Below are 22,975 nucleotides of genomic sequence, written 5' to 3'. Positions count from 1 at the left end.
TCTTATCTACAATGGTATCTCTGGCTCAAAATATATACATTGATATGTCTCCACAACCTTCGGTGGCAATGAATCCCACAGTCAGAATCCACCTCACATATCACCCTCAGAGTTTGCCCCTCTCACCTTCCAACCAAGGTGCCCACCTGCCCGCGTTTGGCCCATATCCCTCTACACGTATCCATCTACCCATCCAAGTGTCCAAATCATACATTACCATCCAAGTTATTAACGGTTGAATATAGTTGTGAATTATATTCACCACCACCAGGTGGCACCGCACGATTGGCAGCCCCGCCAACAGTCTGTCTGTTCTTTTGTCCTTTTATGTATTTTTAGTGTGTTCCAAGTTTGCATAAATGTTCTCCGGTTTGTTTTATGTGGGGGGTTAGGAAGGGCAACGGGGGAAACTTTTTTTCCAGTTTCTTACCTTGCCGGAGATGCGATTATTCCCGGGTCGCATCTCCGATCGCTCTGCGGCCTACCATCGATGGAGCTGGAGGCCTCCTCGGACCGATCTTGGGCCTCGACTTAACACCGGAGCCGATCCCTTGCCTGGGATCGCTCCAACCTGCGGACTTTATACCGAGGGCTCGCAGTCTTGGGAGAGGCAGTGGATGTCGGGAAGCTCCAACGTTTGACCAGCCCCGACGCGGGGTCCGATCGCCGGCGCGGGGGAGCTGACATCCCCCCCGATGCAGGAGCTGATGGCCCCGATGCGGAGGGCCCAAACTCTGCCGGCTACAGGAGTCAAGATCGTCCCGTCAACGGAGGGCTCAAGACCCCCAACCGCGGGAGAACAAAGAAGGGAAGAGATTTGAACTTGTTTTCGCCTTCCATCACAGTGAGGAATGTGGAGGAGTCACTGTGGTGGATGTTTATGTTAAAATGGGTTTTGTGTGTTTCGTTGCTTTTTAATTGTATGACTGACTTGGCAAATGAAATTGCTCGTATGTTGCAAAACTTACTTGGCTAATAAAGTATTATGGTGATTGTGATTGTGAAGTGAAGACACCTTGGGACCAGTTTACCCGCATGTTTCCTAGTTACATGACTAACTACCATGACTGTCTCGGTATTAACTACCGCTCCTGGTTAGTCGGTAATCTGACACCTCAGCCCATCTCTGGATGTTCATATTATAGTCACAATGATTCAATATGGAAATAGGCCCTTCGCCCCCCCCCCCCCTCCCTTGCCCAAATGTCCCAGCTACACTGGTCCCACCTGCCCATGTTTTGTCCATATCCTTCCAAACCTGTCCATGTACCTGTCTAAATGTTTCTTAAACGTTGGGATAGTCCCAGCCTCAACTACCTTCTCTGGCAGCTTGTTCCATACACCCACCACCCTCTGTGTGAAAAAGTTACCCCTCAGATTCCTATTAAATCTTTTCCCCTTCACCTTGAACCTATGTCCTCTGGTCCTCGATTCCCCTACTCTGGGCATGAGACTCTGGTGCATCTACCCGATCTATTCCCTCATGATTTTATACACCTCTATAAGATCATCCCTCTTCCTCCTGTGCTCCAAGGAGTAGAGACCCAGCCTACTCAACCTCTCCCTATAGCTCACACCCTCTAGTCCTGGCAACATCCTCGTAAATCTTCTCCATCACTGACCGCGGTCTACATCCCTCCCCAGGCAGATGTCCATCTGGCACTGGGGGAGCTGCACGCCATGGTCAACAAACACCAGACGGCTTACCCCGAGGCATTTACCACCATAGCCAGGGATTTCAACAAAGCCAACCTTAAGAAATCGCTCCCTAACTTCTACCAACATGTCTCCTGCCGCACCAGAGGACCAAACACCCTCGACCACTGCTACACCACCATCAAGGATGCCTATCGCTCTATCCCTCGCCCTCACTTCTGCAAATCCGACCATACTGCGGTGCTGCTTCTTCCAGTTTCAGGGGGGGGGGGGGGGGGAGCAGAGGAACAACTCCAGGGCTGTTTGGAGTCTGTAGACTGGGCAATGTTCAGGGACTCGGCAACGGACCTGAATAAATACACTACAGTCGTTACAGACTTCATAAAGAAATGTGTGGAGGACTGCATCTCAACAAAAACCTTCTGAGTGTTTCCTAACCAGAAGCCTTGGATGAACCATGAGATCCGCACTATTCTGAAGACCAGATCCCGGGCATTCATGTCTGATGATACAGTGGTCTACAAGAAGTCCAGATACGACCTTGGTAAGGCCATCAAAAAGGCCAAAAGGGAATTCTGCTCCAAACTGGAGGATGAGATAGATGTTCGGCATCTGTGGCAGGGCCTGAATGCAATCACCTCCTACAAGGCGAAATCAGGAGGCAGCTCGAATGTCGGCGAAACATCACTCCCTGACGAGCTCAATGCGTTTTATGCACACTGTGATAGGTAGAACACCGATGTGCCTTCCCGAGCCCCCATTTGCTGTGATGGCATTTCAGTCTCAGTCACAGAGGCCGATGTCAGAAGATCCTTCAGGGGGATGAACCCTCGGAAAATGCCTGGTCCTGATGGTATGCCCGGCCATGTTCTAAAAACCTGTGCGGACCAACAGGCTGGAGTTTTTACGGACATTTTCAACCTCTCACTTCTGAGGTCTGAGGTTCCCACCTGCTTTAAAAGTGCATCAATTATACCGGTGCCCAAGAAGAGCAAGGTGACGTGCCTCAATGACTATCGACCAGTGGCACTAACATCTGTGGTGATGAAGTGCTTTGAGAGGTTGATCATGGCGCAAATCAACTCCTACCTCGACAAAAGCCTGGTCCCACTGTAGTTCGCTTACCGCCACAACAGATCAACGGTGGATGCGATATCGCTGGCCCCCCACTCCTCTCTGGACCACTTGGACAACAAAAACTCATGTCAGGCTGTTATTCATTGATTACAGCTCGGCATTTAATACCATCATCCCCTCCAAGCTGGTAACCAAACTCGCAGAACTGGGTCTCTGCGCATCCCTCTGCAATTGGATCCTCAACTTCCTCATCCACAGACCATAGTCTGTTTGTATTGGTGGAAATGTGTCAGTCTCGATAACAATCAGCACGGGAGCACCTCAAGGCTGCGTGCTCAGCCCCCTGCTGTACTCACTCTATACTCATGACTGCGTAGCCGGACATTGTGCGAACTCCATCACCTAGTTTGCCGACGACACCACTATTGTGGGACGTATCACTGATGGGGACGAGTCAGAGTATAGAAGTGAGATCGACCAATTGTCCATATGGTGCCAGCACAATAACCTGGCCAATAACCTGGACAACACCAGCAAAACCAAGGAACTGATTGTGGACTTTGGAAGGGGTAGGATGGGGACCCTCAGTCCCGTTTATATCAATGGGTCGATGGTGAAAAGGGTCAAGAGCTTCAAATTCCTGGGCGTGCACATTTCCAAAGATCTTTCCTGGTCCAAGAACACTGATGCAATTATAAAGAAAGCACATCTACTTCCTGAGAAGATTACGGATAGTCGGTATGTCAAAGAGGACTCTCTCGAACTTCTACAGGTGCACGATAGAGAGCATGCTGACTGGTTGCATCGTGGCTTGGTTCGGCAACCTGTGCGTCCAGGAGCAGAAAAGATTACAAAAAGTAGTAAACACTGCCCAGTCCATCATCGGCTCTGACCTCCCCACCATCGAAGGGATCTATCGCAGTCGCTGCCTCAAAAAGGCTGCCAACATCATCAAGGACCCACACCATCCTGGCCACACACTCATCTCTCCGCTGCCATCAGGTAGAAGGTACAGGAGCCTGAAATCTGCAACATCCAGGTTCAGGAACAGCTCCTTCCCCACAGCCATCAGACTATTAAACAGAACTTCAAACAAACTCTGAACTATAACAGCCTGTTGCACTTTTTCTATTTATTTATGTGTGTGTGTATAGATATAGTCTATGGTATATGGACACACTGAACTGTTCTGTATTTATGCTTACAATACTCTGTTGGGCTGCAGCAAGCAAGAATGTCATTGTCCTATCTGGGACACATGACAATAAACTCCCTTGACTTGACTTAAATCAAGCTTGACAATATCTTTCCTATAACATGGTGCCCAGAACTGACCCAGTCTGAAGAAGGGTTTCGGCCCGAAACGTCGCCTATTTCCTTCGCTCCATAGATGCTGCTGCACCCGCTGAGTTTCCCCAGCAATTTTGTGTACCTACAATATTCTAAATGCGGTCTCACCAATTGCAACATGACCTCCCAACTTCTATACTTAATAATCTGTCTGATGAAGGCCAAAGGCCCAATAGAAGCAGAATGAGGCCATTTGGCCCATCAAGTCTACTCTGCCATTCAACCATGACTGATCTATCTTTCCTTCTCAACCCCATTCTCCTGCCTTCTCCCCATAACCCCTGACACCTGAACTGGTCAAGATCTTCAGGATATGTCAAGGGTTAGTACACAAGGTGCTGGAGTAACTGAGCGGGTCAGGCAGCACCTCTGGAATGAATAGGTGACATTTTGAGTTGGGACGCCACCTTTCAGGTCAGTTCGGGGGGAGATCCCCCCGCCACAGGTACCATGTAATCCCGTACTTCTTGCTCCAAGGTCGGATAGTCGGCGACTAAACTGTCTCCCCGACCTGGTTTGCCAGGTGAGGAGGGGGCTGTGGTCCCCGAGCAGGACCAAATACAAGACCTGGCAAAGGGCGGATGAGCTCCTAGCGAGCCAACGGCCATCCACACTTCAGTCGAAGTTGCGATCACTATCGTACATGGCAATGTAAAGGAATGATGAAAAAGCACACACACTAAAATCCTATACTTCCAGCGGCGGAAGTCCGCAGGAACTGGTGGATGGAGATGTGTGGTGCGTCCTCAAAGGTAGGAGTTTCTCTACAAACATAGGCAACTCTTTCTCCTCCCCAGCTAGCCTCTGCTGTGGGGTTCCACAAGGTTCCATCCTTGGCCCCATTCTCTTCTCCCTGTATATGCTCCCCTTTGGCCAAGTCATTCAAAGGCACGGCATTTCCTTCCATTGCTATGCAGACGATACACAACTCTATCTCCCCCTGAAGCCCAAAAAACGATCAAATCTACTTAACCGTACCCACTGCCTCGAGGATATAAAGTGTTGGATGGCCCAAAACTTCTTCCAACTAAACGAGAGTAAGTCTGAGGTCATCCTCCTCGGCCCCTCGGACTCAATCAAAATGATAGCAGGCAACCTTGGAAGCCTTACCCCATTACTCAAACCTCACGTCAAAAACCTCGGCGTGATATTTGATTCAGCACTGAAATTTGACAAACAGGTCAATGCCGTGGTAAAAGCTAGCTTCTTCCAGCTTCGGACGATAGCTAAAATAAAACAATTCCTCCAGTTTGATGACCTGGAAAAGATCATCCACACATTCATCTCCTCCCGCCTAGATTACTGCAACTCCCTTTACACTGGCATCAGCCAATCTTCCCTGTCCCGCCTGCAACTGGTCCAAAACGCCGCAGCGAGACTCCTGACGGGCCCCCAAAAAGGGACCACATCCTGGCCTCTCTCCACTGGCTCCCTAATATATTTCAAGACCCTCCTCCATGTCTACAAAGCCCTCAATGGGCTTGCCCCCACCTACATTAAAAGTCTTCTCATCCACCACACCACCTCCAGGCCCCTCAGATCGGCCGACTTGGGGTTACTGAGCGGTCTAGGCATAAGCTTAGGGGCGACCGCGCCTTTGCGGTTGCAGCTCCTAGACTGTGGAACAGCATCCCCCTTCCCATCAGAACTGCCCCCTCCATCGACTTTTATGTCAAGACAAAACTCATCTCTACTCCCAAGCCTTTCTTGACGTCCTCTGCGCGAGGGCTATATGTATATATGTATGTAGTTCGTTTGTTTATACTTTTCTTATAACAAATGTAAAGCACTTTGGCCAACGAGAGTTGTTTTTTAAATGTGCTATATAAATAAATGTGACTTGACTTGACTTGCGTCCGTCACCGTTCCCGTCGGAAACCAGCGCCACTGCGTCGCTAATGTTTTCACCAATGATGAATGAATGATGTCACCTCTGTGGAATTCTTTGCCACAGACGGCTGTGGAGGCCACAAGTCAGTGCATATTTTAAAGGCAGAGATAGATAGATTCTTGATCAGTACGGGTGTCAGAGGTTATGGGGAGATGGCAGGAGAATGGGGTTAGGAGGGAGAGATAGATCAGCCATGATTGAATGGCGTAGACCTGATGGGCCGAATGGCCTAATTCTACTCCTATCACTTATGACACCGACCCAAAACATCACTGCCTGACCCTCTGAGTTACTCCAGCACTCTGTGAAATGTCACCTATCCATGTTCTCCACAGATGCTGCCTGGCCCGCTGAGTTACTCCAGCACTCTGTGAAACGTCACCTATCCATGTTCTCCACAGATGCTGCTGCCTGACCCGCTGAGTTACTCCAGCACTCTGTGAAACGTCACCTATCCATGTTCTCCACAGATGCTGCCTGACCCGCTGAGTTACTCCAGCACTCTGTGAAACGTCACCTATCCATGTTCTCCACAGATGCTGCCTGACCCGCTGAGTTACTCCAGCACTCTGTGAAACGTCACCTATCCATGTTCTCCACAGATGCTGCCTGACCCGCTGAGTTACTCCAGCACTCTGTGAAACGTCACCTATCCATGTTCTCCACAGATGCTGCCTGACACGCTGAGTTACTCCAGCACTCTGTGTCTTTTATTTTGGTAAACCACCACTTGCAGTTCCTTGTTTTCCTAAATCTTCTTCATCAGCCTGTCTACCTGTGACTCCACATTGAGGGAACTTCTACAACTCATTCTTGCTGATGTTGCCCCAGCGCTGGGCACAGTCTCTCAGTCCGCGGAGACCCCCACCCACACCCCAGTCTGAAGAAGGGTCTCGACCCGAAACGTCACCTATTCCTTCGCTCCATAGATGCAGCTTCACCCGCTGAGTTCCTCCAGCTTTTTTGTCTACCTTCACAAGTGCATAAGTGATTTTTCAGAATGGCAGGCAGTGGCGAGTGGAGTGCCGCAAGGCTCGGTGTTGGGGCTGCAACTGTTTACCGTATATATTAATGATTTGGAAGATGGAATTAGGAGCAACACTAGTAAGTTTGCGGATGACACAAAGCTGGGTGGCAGTGTGAACTGTGAAGAGGATGTTAGGAGGTTGCAGGGTGACCTGGACAGGTTGAGTGAGTGGGCAGATACGTGGCAGATGCAGTGTAATATAGATAAATGTGAGGTTATCCACTTTGGTGGCAAAAACAAGGGGGCAGATTATTATCTCAATGGGGTTAGGTTAGGTAAGGGGGAGGTACAGAGAGACCTGGGTGTCCTTTCACTGAAGGTTGGCAGTGAAGAAAGCTAATGGAATGTTGGCCTTCATAACAAGAGGATTTCAGTATAGGAGTAAAGAGGTTCTTCTGCAGTTCTATAGGGCTCTGGTGAGACCACATCTGGTGTATTGTGTACAGTTTTGGTCTCCTAATTTGAGGAAGGACATCCTTGTGATTGAGGCAGTGCAGCGTAGGTTCACGAGATTGATCCCTGGGATGGCGGGACTGTCATATGAGGAAAGATTGAAAAGACTAGGCTTGTATTCACTGGAGTTTAGAAGGTTGAGGAGGGGGATCTTATAGAAACATACAAAATTATAAAAGGACTGGACAAGCTAGACGCAGGAAAAATGTTCCCAATGTTGGGCGAGTCCAGAACCAGGGGCCACAGTCTTAGAATAAAGGGGAGGCCATTTAAGATTGAGGTGAGAAAAAACGTTTTCACGCAGAGAGTTGTGAATTTGTGGAATTCCCTGCCACAGAGGGCAGTGGAGGCCAAATCACTGGATGGATTTAAGAGAGACTTAGATAGAGCTCTAGGGGCTAGTGGAGTCGAGGGATATGGGGAGAAGGCATGCACGGGTTATTGATAAGGGACGATCAGCCATGATCACAATGAATGGCGGTGCTGGCTCGAAGGGCCGAATGGCCTCCTCCTGCACCTATGTTTCTATGTAGTTTTAGTTTTAGAGATACAGCGCAGAAACAGACCCTTCGGCCCACCGGGTCCACGCCGACCAGCGATCACCGCACACTAACACTATCCTTCACACACTAGTGATAACTTACAAGGAGAATTTACAGAAGCCAATTAACCTACAATCCTGTACGTCTTTGGAGTGTGGGAGGAAACCGGAGATCTCGGGGGAAAGCCCACGCAGGTCACGGGGAGAACGTACAGACTCCGCACAGACGGCGCCCGTAGTCGGGATGGAACCCGGGTTTCCGGTAGCACTACCTGCTGCGCCACCGTGTAGAAGCCTGAGCAACAATCTAGTGCGGCAAACATTCACCATTCAAGTAGTGAGGACGAGAGGCAGGAACCAACACCGACAAGCTGTGTTTCTTAAAAAAATATTGCAATATTTACAAGGCAGAAATCTCTGCTTTACATCCATTGATCGGTGGTGTGACTGGACAGCTGGGGGGGGGTGGACGGGGGGACGGGACGGGTACATGGTTCCCGAGTGCCCCTCCCTCACTCTCCGGGGAGTCTGCTCCCTGTGGGGTGGGCTAGGACTGCAGGGGCAGAGACCAGAGTGTGTGTGTGTGTGTGTGTGTGTGTGTGTGTACATGTGTGTGTGTGTGTGTGTGTGTGTGTGTGTGTACATGTGTGTGTGTGTGTGTGTGTGTCCACAGGGCGTGAGTGGGTAGTTGTACATTCAGATGGCAGCTGCCGTTGAGGAGGTGTTTGTGGTGGAGTGTGTGCTCCCTGCACTGGAGCTGGAGCAGACTTGGCTGCGCGGTTACCTGCGAGGGAGCGGGGCTGCACGGAGCGGCGGGTCTGCCCGGGGCAACCACCGCTGGAGGGGGAGATGTCTGTCTACCCGCCGTGGGGTGGTCACTCTCGGGGTCGTGCAGCCACCAGGGGAGAGATGTCTGTGTATCCCACGCTCCCTCGCTGTGGGATAGGGAGGGCATCTGTCAACCCCGCGCTCCCTCACTGTGGGAGGAGTTGGGCGTCTGTCAACCCCGCGCTCACTCCCTCAGTGCTCGCGGTCGATCAGCAGGAAGGGGGAGGTGACGGCGTGCTCCTGGGCAATGGCAGCCAGCTCCTTCAGGAACTCGGAGAAGATGAGCGAGCAGTAGATGGCGTTCTTCACCCGCAGCGCCTCGTTCTGTTTCTCGGCCGAGCCCTTGAAGATGGAGCTGCCGGTGAGCGAGTGGAGGAGCTGCCCCTCCCGGACATGTTGTAACGCCAACTGTGCCGCCTGGCGCGCCCGCGTCGGGCTGTTGGTGTGGCGCAAGATCAGCTCGCCCAGTGATGGCTTGCGGCTCCGCACTGTAACACACGGGACACGGCAGTGTCACTCATGAACAATGTCACACACACATATGAACCCTCACACACACATGAACCGTCACACACAGCTCCTCACTGCACCACACGGGACACGGCAGTGTCATTCATGAACAATGTCACACACACACGAACACAGGCACACACACACATGAACCGTCACACACATATGAACAGTCACACACATAGAAACATAGAAAATAGGTGCAGGAGTAGGCCATTCGGCCCTTCGAGCCTGCACCGCCATTCAATATGATCATGGCTGATCATCCAACTCAGTATCCTGTACCTGCCTTCTCTCCATACCCCCTGATCCCTTTAGCCACAAGGGCCACATCTAACTCCCTCTTAAATATAGCCAATGAACTGTGGCCTCAACTACCTTCTGTGGCAGATAATTCCAGAGATTCAATATTTTTCTCATCTCGGTCCTAAAAGATTTCCCCCTTATCCTTAAACTGTGACCCCTTGTTCTGGACTTCCCCAACATCGGGAACACTCTTCCTGCATCTAGCCTGTCCAACCCTTTAAGAATTTTGTAAGTTTCTATAAGATCCCCCCTCAATCTTCTAAATTCTAGCGAGTACATGCCGAGTCTATCCAGTCTTTCTTCATATGAAAGTCCTGCCATCCCAGGAATCAGTCTGGTGAACCTTCTCTGTGCTCCCTCTATGGCAAGAATGTCTTTCCTCAGATTTGGAGACCAAAACTGTACGCAATACTCCAGGTGTGGTCTCACCAAGACCATGTACAACTGCAGTAGAACCTCCCTGCTCCTATACTCAAATCCTTTTGCTATGAATGCTAACATACCATTCGCTTTCTTCATTGCCTGCTGCACCTGCATGCCTACTTTCAATGACTGGTGTACCATGACACCCAGGTCTCGTTGCATCTCCCTTTTTCCTAATCGGCCACCATTCAGATAATAGTCTCCTTTCCTGTTTTTGCCACCAAAGTGGATAACCTCACATTTACCCACATTATACTGCATCTGCCATGCATTTTCCCACTCACCCAGCCTATCCAAGTCAGATGAACAGTCACACACACACATGAACAGTCACACACACATGAACAGTCACACACATATGAACCGTCACACACAGCTCCTCACTGCACCACACGGCAGAGGAGCGGAGGGGAGGAGGGGAGGGTGCGTGGGGTTGAGGGGGGAGTTACCGAGGCTCTCGGACCGACGTAGTGGAGGTACAGAGTTGGGCGACTCGGACCAGTCCAGCTTGCCCCGGGCGATGAGGTATTTGCGGGCTTTGTACAGCATGGTGGGGAAGTCGGGCTGAGAGGCAGCAAACACCTCGATCTTGTTCTTCACCGTCCCGAGCACCTGGGTGGAGAGAGGCAGCGTCAGGGAGAGCCGCAACGTGACCTCACCCCTAGTTGTGGGAGAGTCTGTCGCATTGCATTGCAACACCCTTATAATGCTCCTTTGTACTCCCCCTCCCCCACACAGTGCAGCACCCCCTCCTAACCGCCCTCCCCCCCACAGGGCAGCACCCCCTCCTTACCGCCCCCCCACCGAGTGCGTCACCCCCTTAAGCCTCCCCCCCCCCCCTCCCCCACAGTATTGTATCCACTATTACAGCTTCCTCTGGCAGCTGGTGCCAGATACAGACCACCCTCTGAGTGTCGAAGTTGCCCCTGAGGTCCCTCTTAAATTTCTCCCCTCTCACCTTATCCCTGCGCCCTCTAGTTGTAGAAACCTCTACCCTGGGAAACAGCCTGTGAGCGTTCACTTTACCCGTGCCCCTCGTGATCTTGTCCACCTCCATGGAGAGCATTTTATCGGATGCACCACAGCACGGCTTGGGAACAGCTCCATCCAGGACCCGCAGGAAATCGCAGAGTTGTGGACGAAGCTCAGACCATCACACAGACCAACCTCCCTTCCATTGACTCCATCTACACGCTGCCTTGGCAAGGCCAGCAGCATCATCAAGGACCAGTCTCTATTTAGATCAGTCAGATAGTGAAGATGGTTGTGAACCAACGATTGCAGCAGGATCTGGATCGATTGGCCGGGCGGGCGGAGGAATGGTTGATGGAATTTAATACAGAGAAGTGTGAGGTGTTGCATTTTGGGACGTCGAACAAGGGCAGGACCTACACTGGATGGTAGGCCTCTGGGTAGTGTTGTAGAGCAGAGGGATCTAGGAGTACAGGTGCATGGTTCCTTGAAGGTCGAGTCGCAGGTAGATAAGGTGGTCAAAAAGGCTTTTGGCACTTTGGCCTTCATCAGTCAGAGTATTGAGTATAGAAGTTGGGAGGTCTTGTTGCAGTTGTATAAGATGTTGGTGAGACCGCATTTAGAATATTGTGTTCAGTTCTGGGCACCATGTTATAGGAAAGATATTGTCAAGCTGGAAAGGATACAGAGAAGATTTACGAGGATGTTGCCAGGACTAGAGGGTGTGAGCTACAGGGAGAGGTTGAGCAGGCTGGGTCTCTATTCCCTGGAGCGTAGGAGGATGAGGGGGATCTTATAGAGGTGTATAAAATCATGAGAGGAATAGATCGGGTAGATGCACAGAGTCTCTTGCCCAGAGTAGGGGAATCGAGGACCAGTGGACATAGGTCCAAGGTGAAGGGGAAAAGATTTAATAGTAATCTGAGGGGTAACTTTTTCACACAAAGGGTGGTGGGTGTATGGAGCAAGCTGCCAGAGGTAGTTGTGACTGGGACTATCCCAACGTTTAAGAAACAGTTAGACAGGTACATGGATAGGACAGGTTTGGAAGGATATGAGGGACTAGTGTAGATGGTGCATGTTGGCCGGTGTGGGCAAGTTGGGCTGAAGGGCCTGTTTCTACACTGTATCACTCTATGACTAGTATAGCTGGGGCATGTTGGCCGGTGTGGGCAAGTTGGGCTGAAGGGCCTGTTTCTACACTGTATCACTCTATGACTAGTATAGCTGGGGCATGTTGGCCGGTGTGGGCAAGTTGGGCTGAAGGGCCTGTTTCTACACTGTATCACTCTATGACTAGTATAGCTGGGGCATGTTGGCCGGTGTGGGCAAGTTGGGCCGAAGGGCCTGTTTCTACACTGTATCACTCTATGACTCTCACCCCGGCCACTCCCTCCTCTCCCATCTCCCATCAGGCAAGAAGAACCTATGAAATCACACACCTCCAGATCCAGGGATAGTTTTTTCTCAGTTATTATCATCCTCTCACCAACTAGTGACCGACTAGCGGCCCTGACCTCCCATCGACCTCGTTGGAGACCCTCGGGCTATCTTTAATCGGACTTTAGCTTGTGCTAAATGTTATTCCCCGTATCCTGTATCTGTACACTGTGGACGGCTCGATTGTGATCATGTATTGTCTTTCCGCTGACTGGTTAGCACGCAACAAGAAAACTTTTCACTGTACCTCGGTACACATGGCAATAAACACTGTTGCTGATGCTGGGGGGGAGGGGGCTGACACCCACCTGGATGAGAGACTTGACGCTGGGCTGGAAGACCATGTTGGTGTTGAGCAAGAAGGAACGCAGGAGGGGCTGGGGGTGGCAGGCCAGCTGGGCAATGATCCCCGTCAGCAGGAAGTTGACATACAGCGAGTTCTGTAACATGTTCTCCAGCTTGGTGAACAACACAGCAATGAACGACCCTGGAGAGAGATGGAGAGAGAGACTGTCAGAGCTAGGGACTCACACCAAGGCGGCACTGTGACTGATGGGAGGGTGCAGGGGAGATGGAGAGAGAGAGAGAGGCAGAGAGAGAGAGACAGAGAGAGAGACAGAGAGAAGGTAGACAAAAGTGCTGGAGAAACTCAGCAGCGTCTATGGAGCGAAGGAAATAGGCAACGTTTCGGCCCGAAACCCTTCTTCAGACTGATGTGGGGGTGGGGGGAGGGGGGAGAAGAAAGGAGAAAGGAAGAGGAGGAGCTCGATGGCTGAGGGAGAGCTGAGAAGGGGAGGAGAGAGAGAGGGAAAGAATGTCAGAGTTAGAGAGTCACACAAACACTTCACTGTGACTGAAGGGGAGGGTGCAGGGGAGAGGGGGGAGAGGGAGACAGAGAGAGAGAGAGAGAGAGAGAGAGGGGGGGGAGAGAGAGAGAGAGAAGGAAGGAAGGAGAGAAGGTGTTGGTGTTATGATGGAGGGAGGGAGACAGGAATGAATGAAAGATGAGGGAATTGAATGCAATATCTCCAAGTTTGCGGATGACTAAGCTGGGGGGCAGTGTTAACTGTGAGGAGGATGCTAGGAGACTGCAAGGTGACTTGGATAGGCTGGGTGAGTGGGCAAATGTTTGGCAGATGCAGTATAATGTGGATAAATGTGAGGTTATCCATTTTGGTGGCAAAAACAGGAAAGCAGACTTTTATCTAAATGGTGGCCGATTAGGAAAAGGGGAGATGCAACGAGACCTGGGTGTCATGGTACACCAGTCATTGAAAGTAGGCATGCAGGTGCAGCAGGCAGTGAAGAAAGCGAATGGTATGTTAGCTTTCATAGCAAAAGGATTTGAGTATAGGAGCAGGGAGGTTCTACTGCAGTTGTACAGGGTCTTGGTGAGACCACACCTGGAGTATTGCATACAGTTTTGGTCTCCAAATCTGAGGAAGGACATTATTGCCATAGAGGGAGTGCAGAGAAGGTTCACCAGACTGATTCCTGGGATGTCAGGACTGTCTTATGAAGAAAGACTGGATAGACTTGGCTTATACTCTCTAGAATTTAGGCGATTGAGAGGGGATCTTATAGAAACTTACAAAATTCTTAAGGGGTTGGACAGGCTAGATGCAGGAAGATTGTTCCCGATGTTGGGGAAGTCCAGGACAAGGGGTCACAGCTTAAGGATAAGGGGGAAATCCTTTAAAACCGAGATGAGAAAAAGTTTTTTCACACAGAGAGTGGTGAATCTCTGGAACTCTCTGCCACAGAAGGTAGTTGAGGCCACAGTTCATTGGCTATATTTAAGAGGTAGTTAGATGTGGCCCTTGTGGCTAAAGGGATCAGGGGGTATGGGGAGAAGGCAGGTACGGGATACTGAGTTGGATGATCAGCCATGATCATATTGAATGGCGGTGCAGGCTCGAAGGGCCGAATGGCCTACTCCTGCACCTATTGTCTGTGTTTCTAAGAATGATCACATGTGACATTGAGAGGGGATGCCGTAAAGAAACAGGGGGAGAAAGAGAGGGAAAGAGAAAAAAGCAGAGAAAGAGGAGAGAAGAGGGTAAGATACAGGGGAAAAAATAATGGATGAGATCAAGTCGGAGGTGTCAGGGGTTACGGGGAGAAGGCAGGAGAATGGGGTTAGGAGGGAGAGATAGATCAGCCATGATAGATGGGCCGAATGGCCTAATTCCACTGCTATCCCTTATGACCTTAAGTCCCAGAATAAAATGCAGAGGAAGTCAGGTGGAGAGTGAGGGTGAGTGAGATGAGAAAGGGTGTTTGGAATGAAGTGCGTGGCTGAACCTGTGGCTACATATGCTGTGGTCTCACACCAGCAGGGCTATAACATCTTGAAGAAGGAACTGCAGATGCTGGCGAATCGAAGGTAGACAAAATTGCTGGAGAAACTCAGCGGGTGCGGCAGCATCTATGGAGCGAAGGAAATAGGCAATTGATGCTGCCGCACCCGCTGAGTTTCTCCAGCAATTTTGTCCACCTTCAGGTCTATAACATCGGAAGGTGCACTGCCTGCTGTGGGGCCTGGCATGAGGGAGCTACAGGTTTTAACCTAATAGAGTATCGCAGAGCGCTGCTTACTAACGAGATGTCCCTTCTGGGATGTATTCAAGAGAGTTAGATTGAGCTCTTAGGGCTAACGGAATCAAGGGACGATCAGCCATGATCACATTGAATGGCGGTGCTAGCTCGAAGGGGCCGAATGGCCTACCCCTGCACCTATTGTCTATTTCTTACTGTATGAAGGATGTTGTTAAGCTGGAAAGGGCGCAGGAATAAAATTCCAAGCATGTTGCCAGGAGTCGAGGGCTTCAGCTCTAGGGAGAGGTTGAGCAGGCCTGTGTAGGGTATACATGTAACTGTACGTGTACCTGGAGTGTGATTTACCTGTACCTGGGGCAGTGACACACCTGTAACTGTACCTGTACCTGGGGCAGTGACACACCTGTGTAAGGACACACCTGTAACTGTACATGTACCTGGGGCAGTGACACACCTGTAACTGGGGCAGTGACACACCTGTAACTGTACCTGTACCTGGGGCAGTGACACACCTGTGTAAGGACACACCTGTAACTGTACATGTACCTGGGGCAGTGACACACCTGTAACTGTACATGTACCTGGGGCAGTGACACACCTGTAACTGGGGCAGTGACACACCTGTAACTGTACCTGTACCTGGGGCAGTGACACACCTGTGTAAGGACACACCTGTAACTGTACATGTACCTGGGGCAGTGACACACCTGTAACTGTACCTGGGGCAGTGACACACCTGTAACTGTACATGTACCTGGGGCAGTGACACACCTGTGTAAGGACACACCTGTAACTGTACGTGTACCTGGGGCAGTGACACACCTGTAACTGTACGTGTACCTGGGGCAGCGACACACCTGTAACTGTACCTGTACCTGGGGCAGTGACACACCTGTAACTGTACCTGTACCTGGGGCAGCGACACACCTGTAACTGTACATGTATTTGGGGAAGTGACACACCTGTGTAAGGTATACCTGTACCTGGGGTGTGACTCACCTGTGTAGGGTTGCCCCTGTTGCTCGATCAGCTGCCCACTGATGGGCACCCTGGGTTCCACCCTGGCCAAGCTGGCGGGAGGTTGGCACTCCTCAACCCGGTGTTGGGTGGCCCTGTCGTCCTCGCGCTCCTCCTCCTCCTCCTCTGCCTCCTCCTCTGCCACCTCCTCGGTGCCCGCGACGCCCTGGTCTGCCCGCGTCCAGCTGCCAATGCGTGCCTCCATCTCCAGCAGCTCCTGCGAGAACCTCTCCACATTCAGACTCCTGCCGTTCCCTTCGGCCGGAGCTCTGTCCAGCAGCTCGTCGATCAGTCTGTCCACGGACTCGCTGCCCGCCGGGTTGCCGGGACCAGCGGCCAGTCCGTCGGGGGCTTCTCCGGCCCCTCCCCGGGACCCGGGACCCTCCCTGCGGGGGCCGCTCCTCTCGGGGCCGTTCCTCCGCACCTTCTTGACCAGCAGGCAGGTGTCTGGGTGTTCCCGGGCAGCGGCGGGCAGGGAGTCCCTCTCCTCCTCGCCCACCCCGTTCAGCAGGGCCGCGTGTTCGCCGCGGCCGGAGAGGGGGTCATCCACCGGCCCCCGCTCCCGGCCCCCGGCCCCCCGGCCCTCCCTCCCTCTCCGCAGGCCCCTCTTCTTGCTGTGTGGGTTGGTGGCAGTCACCTCCGGTGGCCCGTCACACTGCCCGTTCTCCAGCCGCTGCCCGCTGTCCGTGGTGGGCAGTTCCGGTCCGGAGTGCGGCCGCTCGGGGCCAAAGTGGTCCATGCGCAGGTGGACGGTGTCGACGTCGGCGGGGGGGGGCAGCGCCGAGCCAGGTGTGGGCTGGCAGCCATCGTAGGGGGCTGACCACTGGCTGCAGGCCCACACACAGCGGTCAATGTGCATCCGGGCATCCCGCAGGTACTGCAGGTAGTTGCAGTCCAGCTCGCCCACCTCCTCCCAGCGCCCGTGGGAGGGGGCTGCAGGGGGCCGGCTCTCCCGGGGCCCCCCCCGGGACCGCGCACGTTGGCCCCTCCGGGCCCGAAATCTGTTGCCGCGCAAACAGCGCGATGCGGCTGGGCGTGGCCGGCTTGGGCACCGCTGCCGTCACTGTCGAGCTGTCGATGCTGGGGCTGCCATGAGCTGCGGGCAAGGGGCAGCAGTTAGTGCGGCTACACACAACTCCGCCCTACCTCTCCGTCCTTCCACACCCCTCCCCTACCTCTCCCCCTCCCCCCCCAACTCTTCTCCCCCCCACACCCCTCCCCTACCTCTCCCCCTCCCCCAACTCTTCTCCCCCCACACCCCTCCCCTACCTCTCCCCCCCAACTCTTCTCCCCCCACACCCCTCCCCTACCTCCCCCCTCACCCCTATCTCTCCGTCCCCTCCACCCTACCTCTTCCCCACCCATCCCCCTACCTCTCTGTCCCCTCCCCCTACCTCCTCCGCACAGAACGCAATACAATAGACAATAGGTGCAGGAGTAGGCAATTCGGCCCTTCGAGCCAGCACCACCATTCAATGTGATCATGGCTGATCATCCACAATCAGTACCCCGTTCCTGCCTTCTCCCCATATCCCCTGACTCCGCTATTTTTAAGAGCCCTATCTAGCTCTCTCTTGAAAGTATCTAGAGAACCGGCCTCCACCGCCCTCTGAGGCAGAGAATTCCACAGACTCACAACTCTCTGTGTTAAAAAGTGTTTCCTCGTCTCAGTTCTAAATGGCTTACCCCTTATTCTTAAACTGTGGCCCCTGGTTCTGGACTCCCCCAACATCGGGAACATGTTTCCTGCCTCTAGCGCGTCCAAACCCTTAATAATCTTATGTTTCAATAAGATCCCCTCTCATTTGTACGTTATTCGGCCCTCTCTCATCCTTCTAAAGTCCAGAATATACAAGCCCAGCTGCTCCATTCTCTCAGCATATGACAGTCCCGCCATCCCGGGAATTAACCTTGTAAACCTACGCTGCACTCCCTCAATAGCAAGAATGTCCTTCCTCAAATTAGGGGACCAAAACTGCACACAATACTCCAGGTGTGGTCTCACTAGGACCCTGTACAACTGTAGAAGGGCCTCTTTGCTCCTATACTCAACTCCTCTTGTTATGAAGGCCAATATGCCATTCGCTTTCTTCATTGCCTGCTGTACCTGCATACTTACTTTCATAGACTAGAACAAGAATACAGCAACCAATTGAGGATGAAGGAAAGGTTTAGAATGCTGCAACCTGTGAGCAAGGGTAAGTGGGAGATTCACCTGGATGTTTCCTGGGCTTGCGGGCTTGAGTTACAGGGAGAGGTTGGTTAGGCTGGGACTTTGTCCTTTGGAGCGTAGGGGGCTGAGGGGTGACCTTATTGAGGTGGACAAGATCATGAGAGGCACAGATAAAGTGAACGCTCACAGTCTGTTTCCCAGGGTAGAGGATTCTACAACTAGAGGGCACAGGGTTAAGGTGAGAGGGGAGAGATTTAAGAGGGACCTCAGGGGCAACTTCTACACTCAGAGGGTGGTCTGTATCTGGCACCAGCTGCCAGAGGAAGCTGTACAAGCCGGTACAATTATGACATTGACAAGCACTTTTGACAGATATATGGATGGTTCTAGAGATACAGCGTGGAAACAGGCCCTTCGGTCCGCCGGGTCCACCAGCGATCACGTTCTATCCCACACATTGGCGACAATTTACAGAAGCCAATTAACCTGCAAACCTGCACGTCTTTGGAATGTGGGAGGAAACCAGAGCACCCGGAGAAAACCCACGCAGGTCACGGGGAGAACGTACAAACTCCGTACAGACAGCGCCCGTAGTCGGGATCGAACCTGGGTCTCTGGCGCTGTGAGGCAGCAGCTCTACCCGCTGCACCACCATGCCACATGGGATGGGTTTAGAGGACTATGGGACAAATGCAGGAAAATAGGAGTACACAAGATTAGCAATTAGCCTGAAGAATGGTGTCGACCCGAAACGTCACCCATTCCTTCTCTCCAGAGATGCTGCCTGTCCCGCTGAGTTACTCCAGCATTCTGTGTCTATCTTTGCAGTAAAGCATATCAGCCACAAGGTGGAGCAGCTGCCCACCAGTCCACAGCGGGCACTTCCCTGTGGCGTGGACAGTGAAACAGCTGAAACAGCTGACCAGTGTCCTGGGACTGGACCTCACATCCAGCACCCCCCCCCCCCCCACCCCACACCCACCCCTCCACTCAAATACTGGCAGTAATGAGGGACAGTACTGAGGCAGAGTGATACAGTGTGGTAACAGGCCCTTTGGCCCAACTTGCCCACACCGGCCAACATGTCCCATCTACACTAGTCCCACCTGCCTGCGTTTGGCCCATATCCCTCCAAACCTGTCCTATCCATGTACCTGTCTAACTGTTTCCTAAACGTTGCGATAGTCCCAGCCTCAACTACCTCCTCTGGCAGCTCGTTCCATACACTGTGTAGAAAATGTTACCCCTCAGGTTCCTATTAAATCCCCCCCCCCCCCCCCCCCCACTCACCTTAAACCCATGTTCTCGATTCCCCAACTCTGGACAAGAGACTCTGTGCGTCTGCCTGGTCTATTCTTGGCAACATCTCATACTCACTCTCCCCACCCCCGTTACCCTTCCCCCACCCCAGCTACCCCACACCCTGTCCACCCCTCCCCCTACTACCCCACCCCCAGCAGCCCCGATCCCAACACCCTGCCTGCCCCACATTGCCCACCCCCGACCTGTCCTTCCACCCCCCCCCTCACCCACACAGAGCACTGCCCCCACCCCTGCACCCTAACCCTCACCCACAGAGTGCACCTCCTACACTGTCCCACTCCCACTGTGTACAGACCTCCACCCCCCCCACGGGCAGGGACTGACCCCCCCCCATCAGGGACTCACCCCTCCTCACCCCACCCCCCCTTCAGGGACTGACTCCCCCACCCCCGTTAGGGACTGACCCCCCGCCAGACACTGACCTTTGGACCAGACGGCGTGCTCCTCCTCACGCTCGGGACAGGCCAGGTTGTGGGGTTTGCAGCAGTCGGGGATGAGGGACAGGAACTTGTCGGCCGTCTTCCCGTACAGGTCCTGCTCCTTCACCGCACTGCGCTGGCTCAGCATCACGTGGCTGCAGGGGATCAGGTACCTGGCCACAGGTGGGAGGGGTCAGTGTGAGCGGACCCCCACAGCACGGCAATGCCCCCTCCACATCACCCCCTCCCCACCCCACCCCGACAACACCACACCCGCATCCCACCCTACACTGATCCCTCTGTGAGAGAGAGACCCCCACTCATCTCTGGGTCTTGCCCCCCGCCCTACCTGAGAACGAGTTGCAGCATGATGTCCTCACAGTTGAGTGTGAGCAGGGTCCGGAACAGACTGAGGGAGACCATGCAGAGCTGGGGAGAGGAGAGAACACAGTTAGTGTCCGCACAGGCAGACGCACGCACGCACGCACGCACGCAGCAAGTCAGCCGTGTCTGTGGCCGCATCCAAGCGGCCGCAGGGAACAGGCGCCAATATGCAGCCGTGCAGCAAACATGCTGCAGCAGTGATCTGCAGCCATGCACCAAGGCAGCCCTTGCATGTAGCCACGCAGCAAGCAGGCCTCAGGGGACAAGGCAGCAATCTGCAGCCGCGCAGCTGAGTCTCACTCACTCCTGACTTTGCTCACACCCAGCCTTGCTCACACCCATCGTAACACACTCACATCTACCACAATCCCACGCACACATCCAGGCACCACACACCCACACAGTGACAGCTCAGTGAGAAGCCAGCACCATCAGTTTATGACCATACTCGTGGGTCAGCAGTGAGCTGAGCCTTGGAGCAGAAGCACTCTGGTCAAAGCTGCCGGTCAGAGATGGGGTGAGCAGTGAGGGGGTGGAGGTGGGGAGGGGTCGCGGCGAGGGGGGGGGGGTCACGGTGAGGGGGGGTCTCGGCGAGGGGGGGTCTCGGCGAGGGGGGGTCTCGGTGAGGGGGGGTCTCGGCGAGGGGGGTCTCGGTGAGGGTGGGTCTTGGTGAGGGGGGGTCTCGGCGAGGGGGGTCTCGGTGAGGGGGGGTCTCGGTGAGGGGGGTCTCGGTGAGGGGGGGGTCTCGGCGAGGGGGGAGGTCTCGGTGAGGGGGGGTCTCGGCGAGGGGGGGGTCTCGGTGAGGGGGGATCTCGGTGAGGGGGGTCTCGGTGAGGGGGGGTCTCGGTGAGTGGGGGTCTCGGCGAGGGGGGGGTCTCGGCGAGGGGGGGGTCTCGGTGAGGGGGGGTCTCGGTGAGGGGGGGTCTCGGTGAGGGGGGGTCTCGGTGAGGGGGGGTCTCGGTGAGGGGAGGGGTCTCGGCGAGGGGGGAGGTCTCGGTGAGGGGGGTCTCAGCGAGGGGGGGGTCTCGGCGAGGGGGGGGTCTCACCCTGGAGTTGCTGCTGATGCGGCTGATGAGCGTGTCGAGGATGGTGATGTTCTCGTGCCGGTGTAGCACGATGAACCGCAGGAAGGTTTTCAGCAGAGCCACCTCTGTGACCGTGCGCAGGAAGAGGTCCAGGTACGCCGTGCTGGCAATCATCTCCTCGATGGAGGTCTGTGGAGGTTAGAGGTGTACGCTCACCACACCGCACCGCCAGACTCAACCCATGCACGCAACACCCAGCCTCAGTAACCCCCACCACCCTCCACCCACAACCTCTGTAACCCCCAGCCCTCGACCCCAACCTCCGTGACCCCTCAACCCGCGATCCAAACCTCCATGACCCCCAACCTCCGTAACTCAACCCTAGATCCCCAGGAGGTCCAGGTAGGCCGTGCTGGCGATGGAGGTATGTGGAGGTCACAGCAGCGTAGTCACCACACCGCACCTCTGTATCAAACCCATGGTCACCCAACCTCCACAACCTCCACAACCCCCCCCCAACCTCTGTAACGCTCCCCCCAGCGCTCGCCCCCCCAACCTCCATAACCCTATCCTTGGTCAACAACCTCTGTAACCCTGGCGCCAGCAATGGCTGCCTCGCCAACAGTCTGTCTGTCCCTTCTTTCTTTGTTGTTTTTTCAGTATGTGTCAAATGTATGTTTTAGTGTTCTTCAGCTTGTTTATATGGGGAGGAGGGGTGGGAAGGGGGTTTGGGGGAAACTTTATTTTTTATCTCTTACCTCGACGGAGATGCGACTTTTCCCGTATCGTATCTCCGTCCGCACTGCGCATAACATCGCGGAGTTGTGGGCCTTTGCTGGAGACCGACTTCGGGAGCTCCAACGGCGGACTTTAACACTGTGGAGCTCGCAGTCCCTGGTTTGAGATGACTTCGGGAGCTCCAAGCCGCAGGAGCTTCGACCACTCCGACACGGGAGCTTTGTGCGCCCCAACACGGGAGCTTCGATCACCCCGACACGGGAGCTTTGTGCGCCCCAACACGGGAGCTTCGATCACCCCGACACGGGAGCTTTGTGCGCCCCAACACGGGAGCTTCGATCACCCCGACTGCCCCGACCGCGGGAGATTAAAGAGGGAAGAAGATTAGACTTTATTGGCTTCCATCACAGTGGGGAATGTGGGGAATCCACTGTGGTGGATGTTTATGTCAACTTTTATAAAGTTATGTGCCTTGGTGCTTTTTTTTTGTACGGTTTTATGGTAACACGAATATCACTGTACCTTATTTGGTACGTGTGACAATAAAAGACCTTTGAAACTATCATTCGCCCAACCGCAGTCTGAAGAAGGGTTCAAAGCCAACACGTCGCCTATCCTGTTCCCCCAGAGATCCTGCCCGATCCCCTGAGTTACTCCAGCATTTTGTGTCTATAGACGGCTGTGGAGGCTGTCAATGGGTATTCTTTAAGGCAGAGACAGGTGGATTCTTCATTAGTACGGGTGTCAGGGAAGGCAGGAGAATGGGGCTAGGAAGGAGAGATAGATCACCCATGATTGAATGACGGAGTAGACTTGATGGGCCGAATGGCCTAATCTTCCACCTATCATTTATGAACCCCTGA

General features: G+C 53.5%; 1 protein-coding gene across 1 annotated transcript in view; it reads right to left on the bottom strand.

The window, feature by feature from the left end:
• Positions 1–8,353: 8,353 nt before the first annotated feature.
• Positions 8,354–22,975, bottom strand: part of fhip1b (FHF complex subunit HOOK interacting protein 1B) — a 38,467-nt gene continuing 23,845 nt past the window's right edge. The window contains 8 exon segments of the mRNA XM_033022185.1: positions 8,354–9,311; positions 10,512–10,674; positions 12,783–12,961; positions 16,033–16,979; positions 16,981–17,146; positions 19,969–20,138; positions 20,315–20,394; positions 21,396–21,563. Coding sequence (XP_032878076.1) covers positions 9,016–9,311; positions 10,512–10,674; positions 12,783–12,961; positions 16,033–16,979; positions 16,981–17,146; positions 19,969–20,138; positions 20,315–20,394; positions 21,396–21,563 — 2,169 coding nt within the window. The 3' untranslated portion in view covers positions 8,354–9,015.

The sequence above is a fragment of the Amblyraja radiata genome, chromosome 6, assembly GCF_010909765.2.
Source record: "Amblyraja radiata isolate CabotCenter1 chromosome 6, sAmbRad1.1.pri, whole genome shotgun sequence".
NCBI classification, from domain to species: domain Eukaryota; kingdom Metazoa; phylum Chordata; class Chondrichthyes; order Rajiformes; family Rajidae; genus Amblyraja; species Amblyraja radiata.
This window is presented reverse-complemented; position numbering and strand designations above follow the sequence as displayed.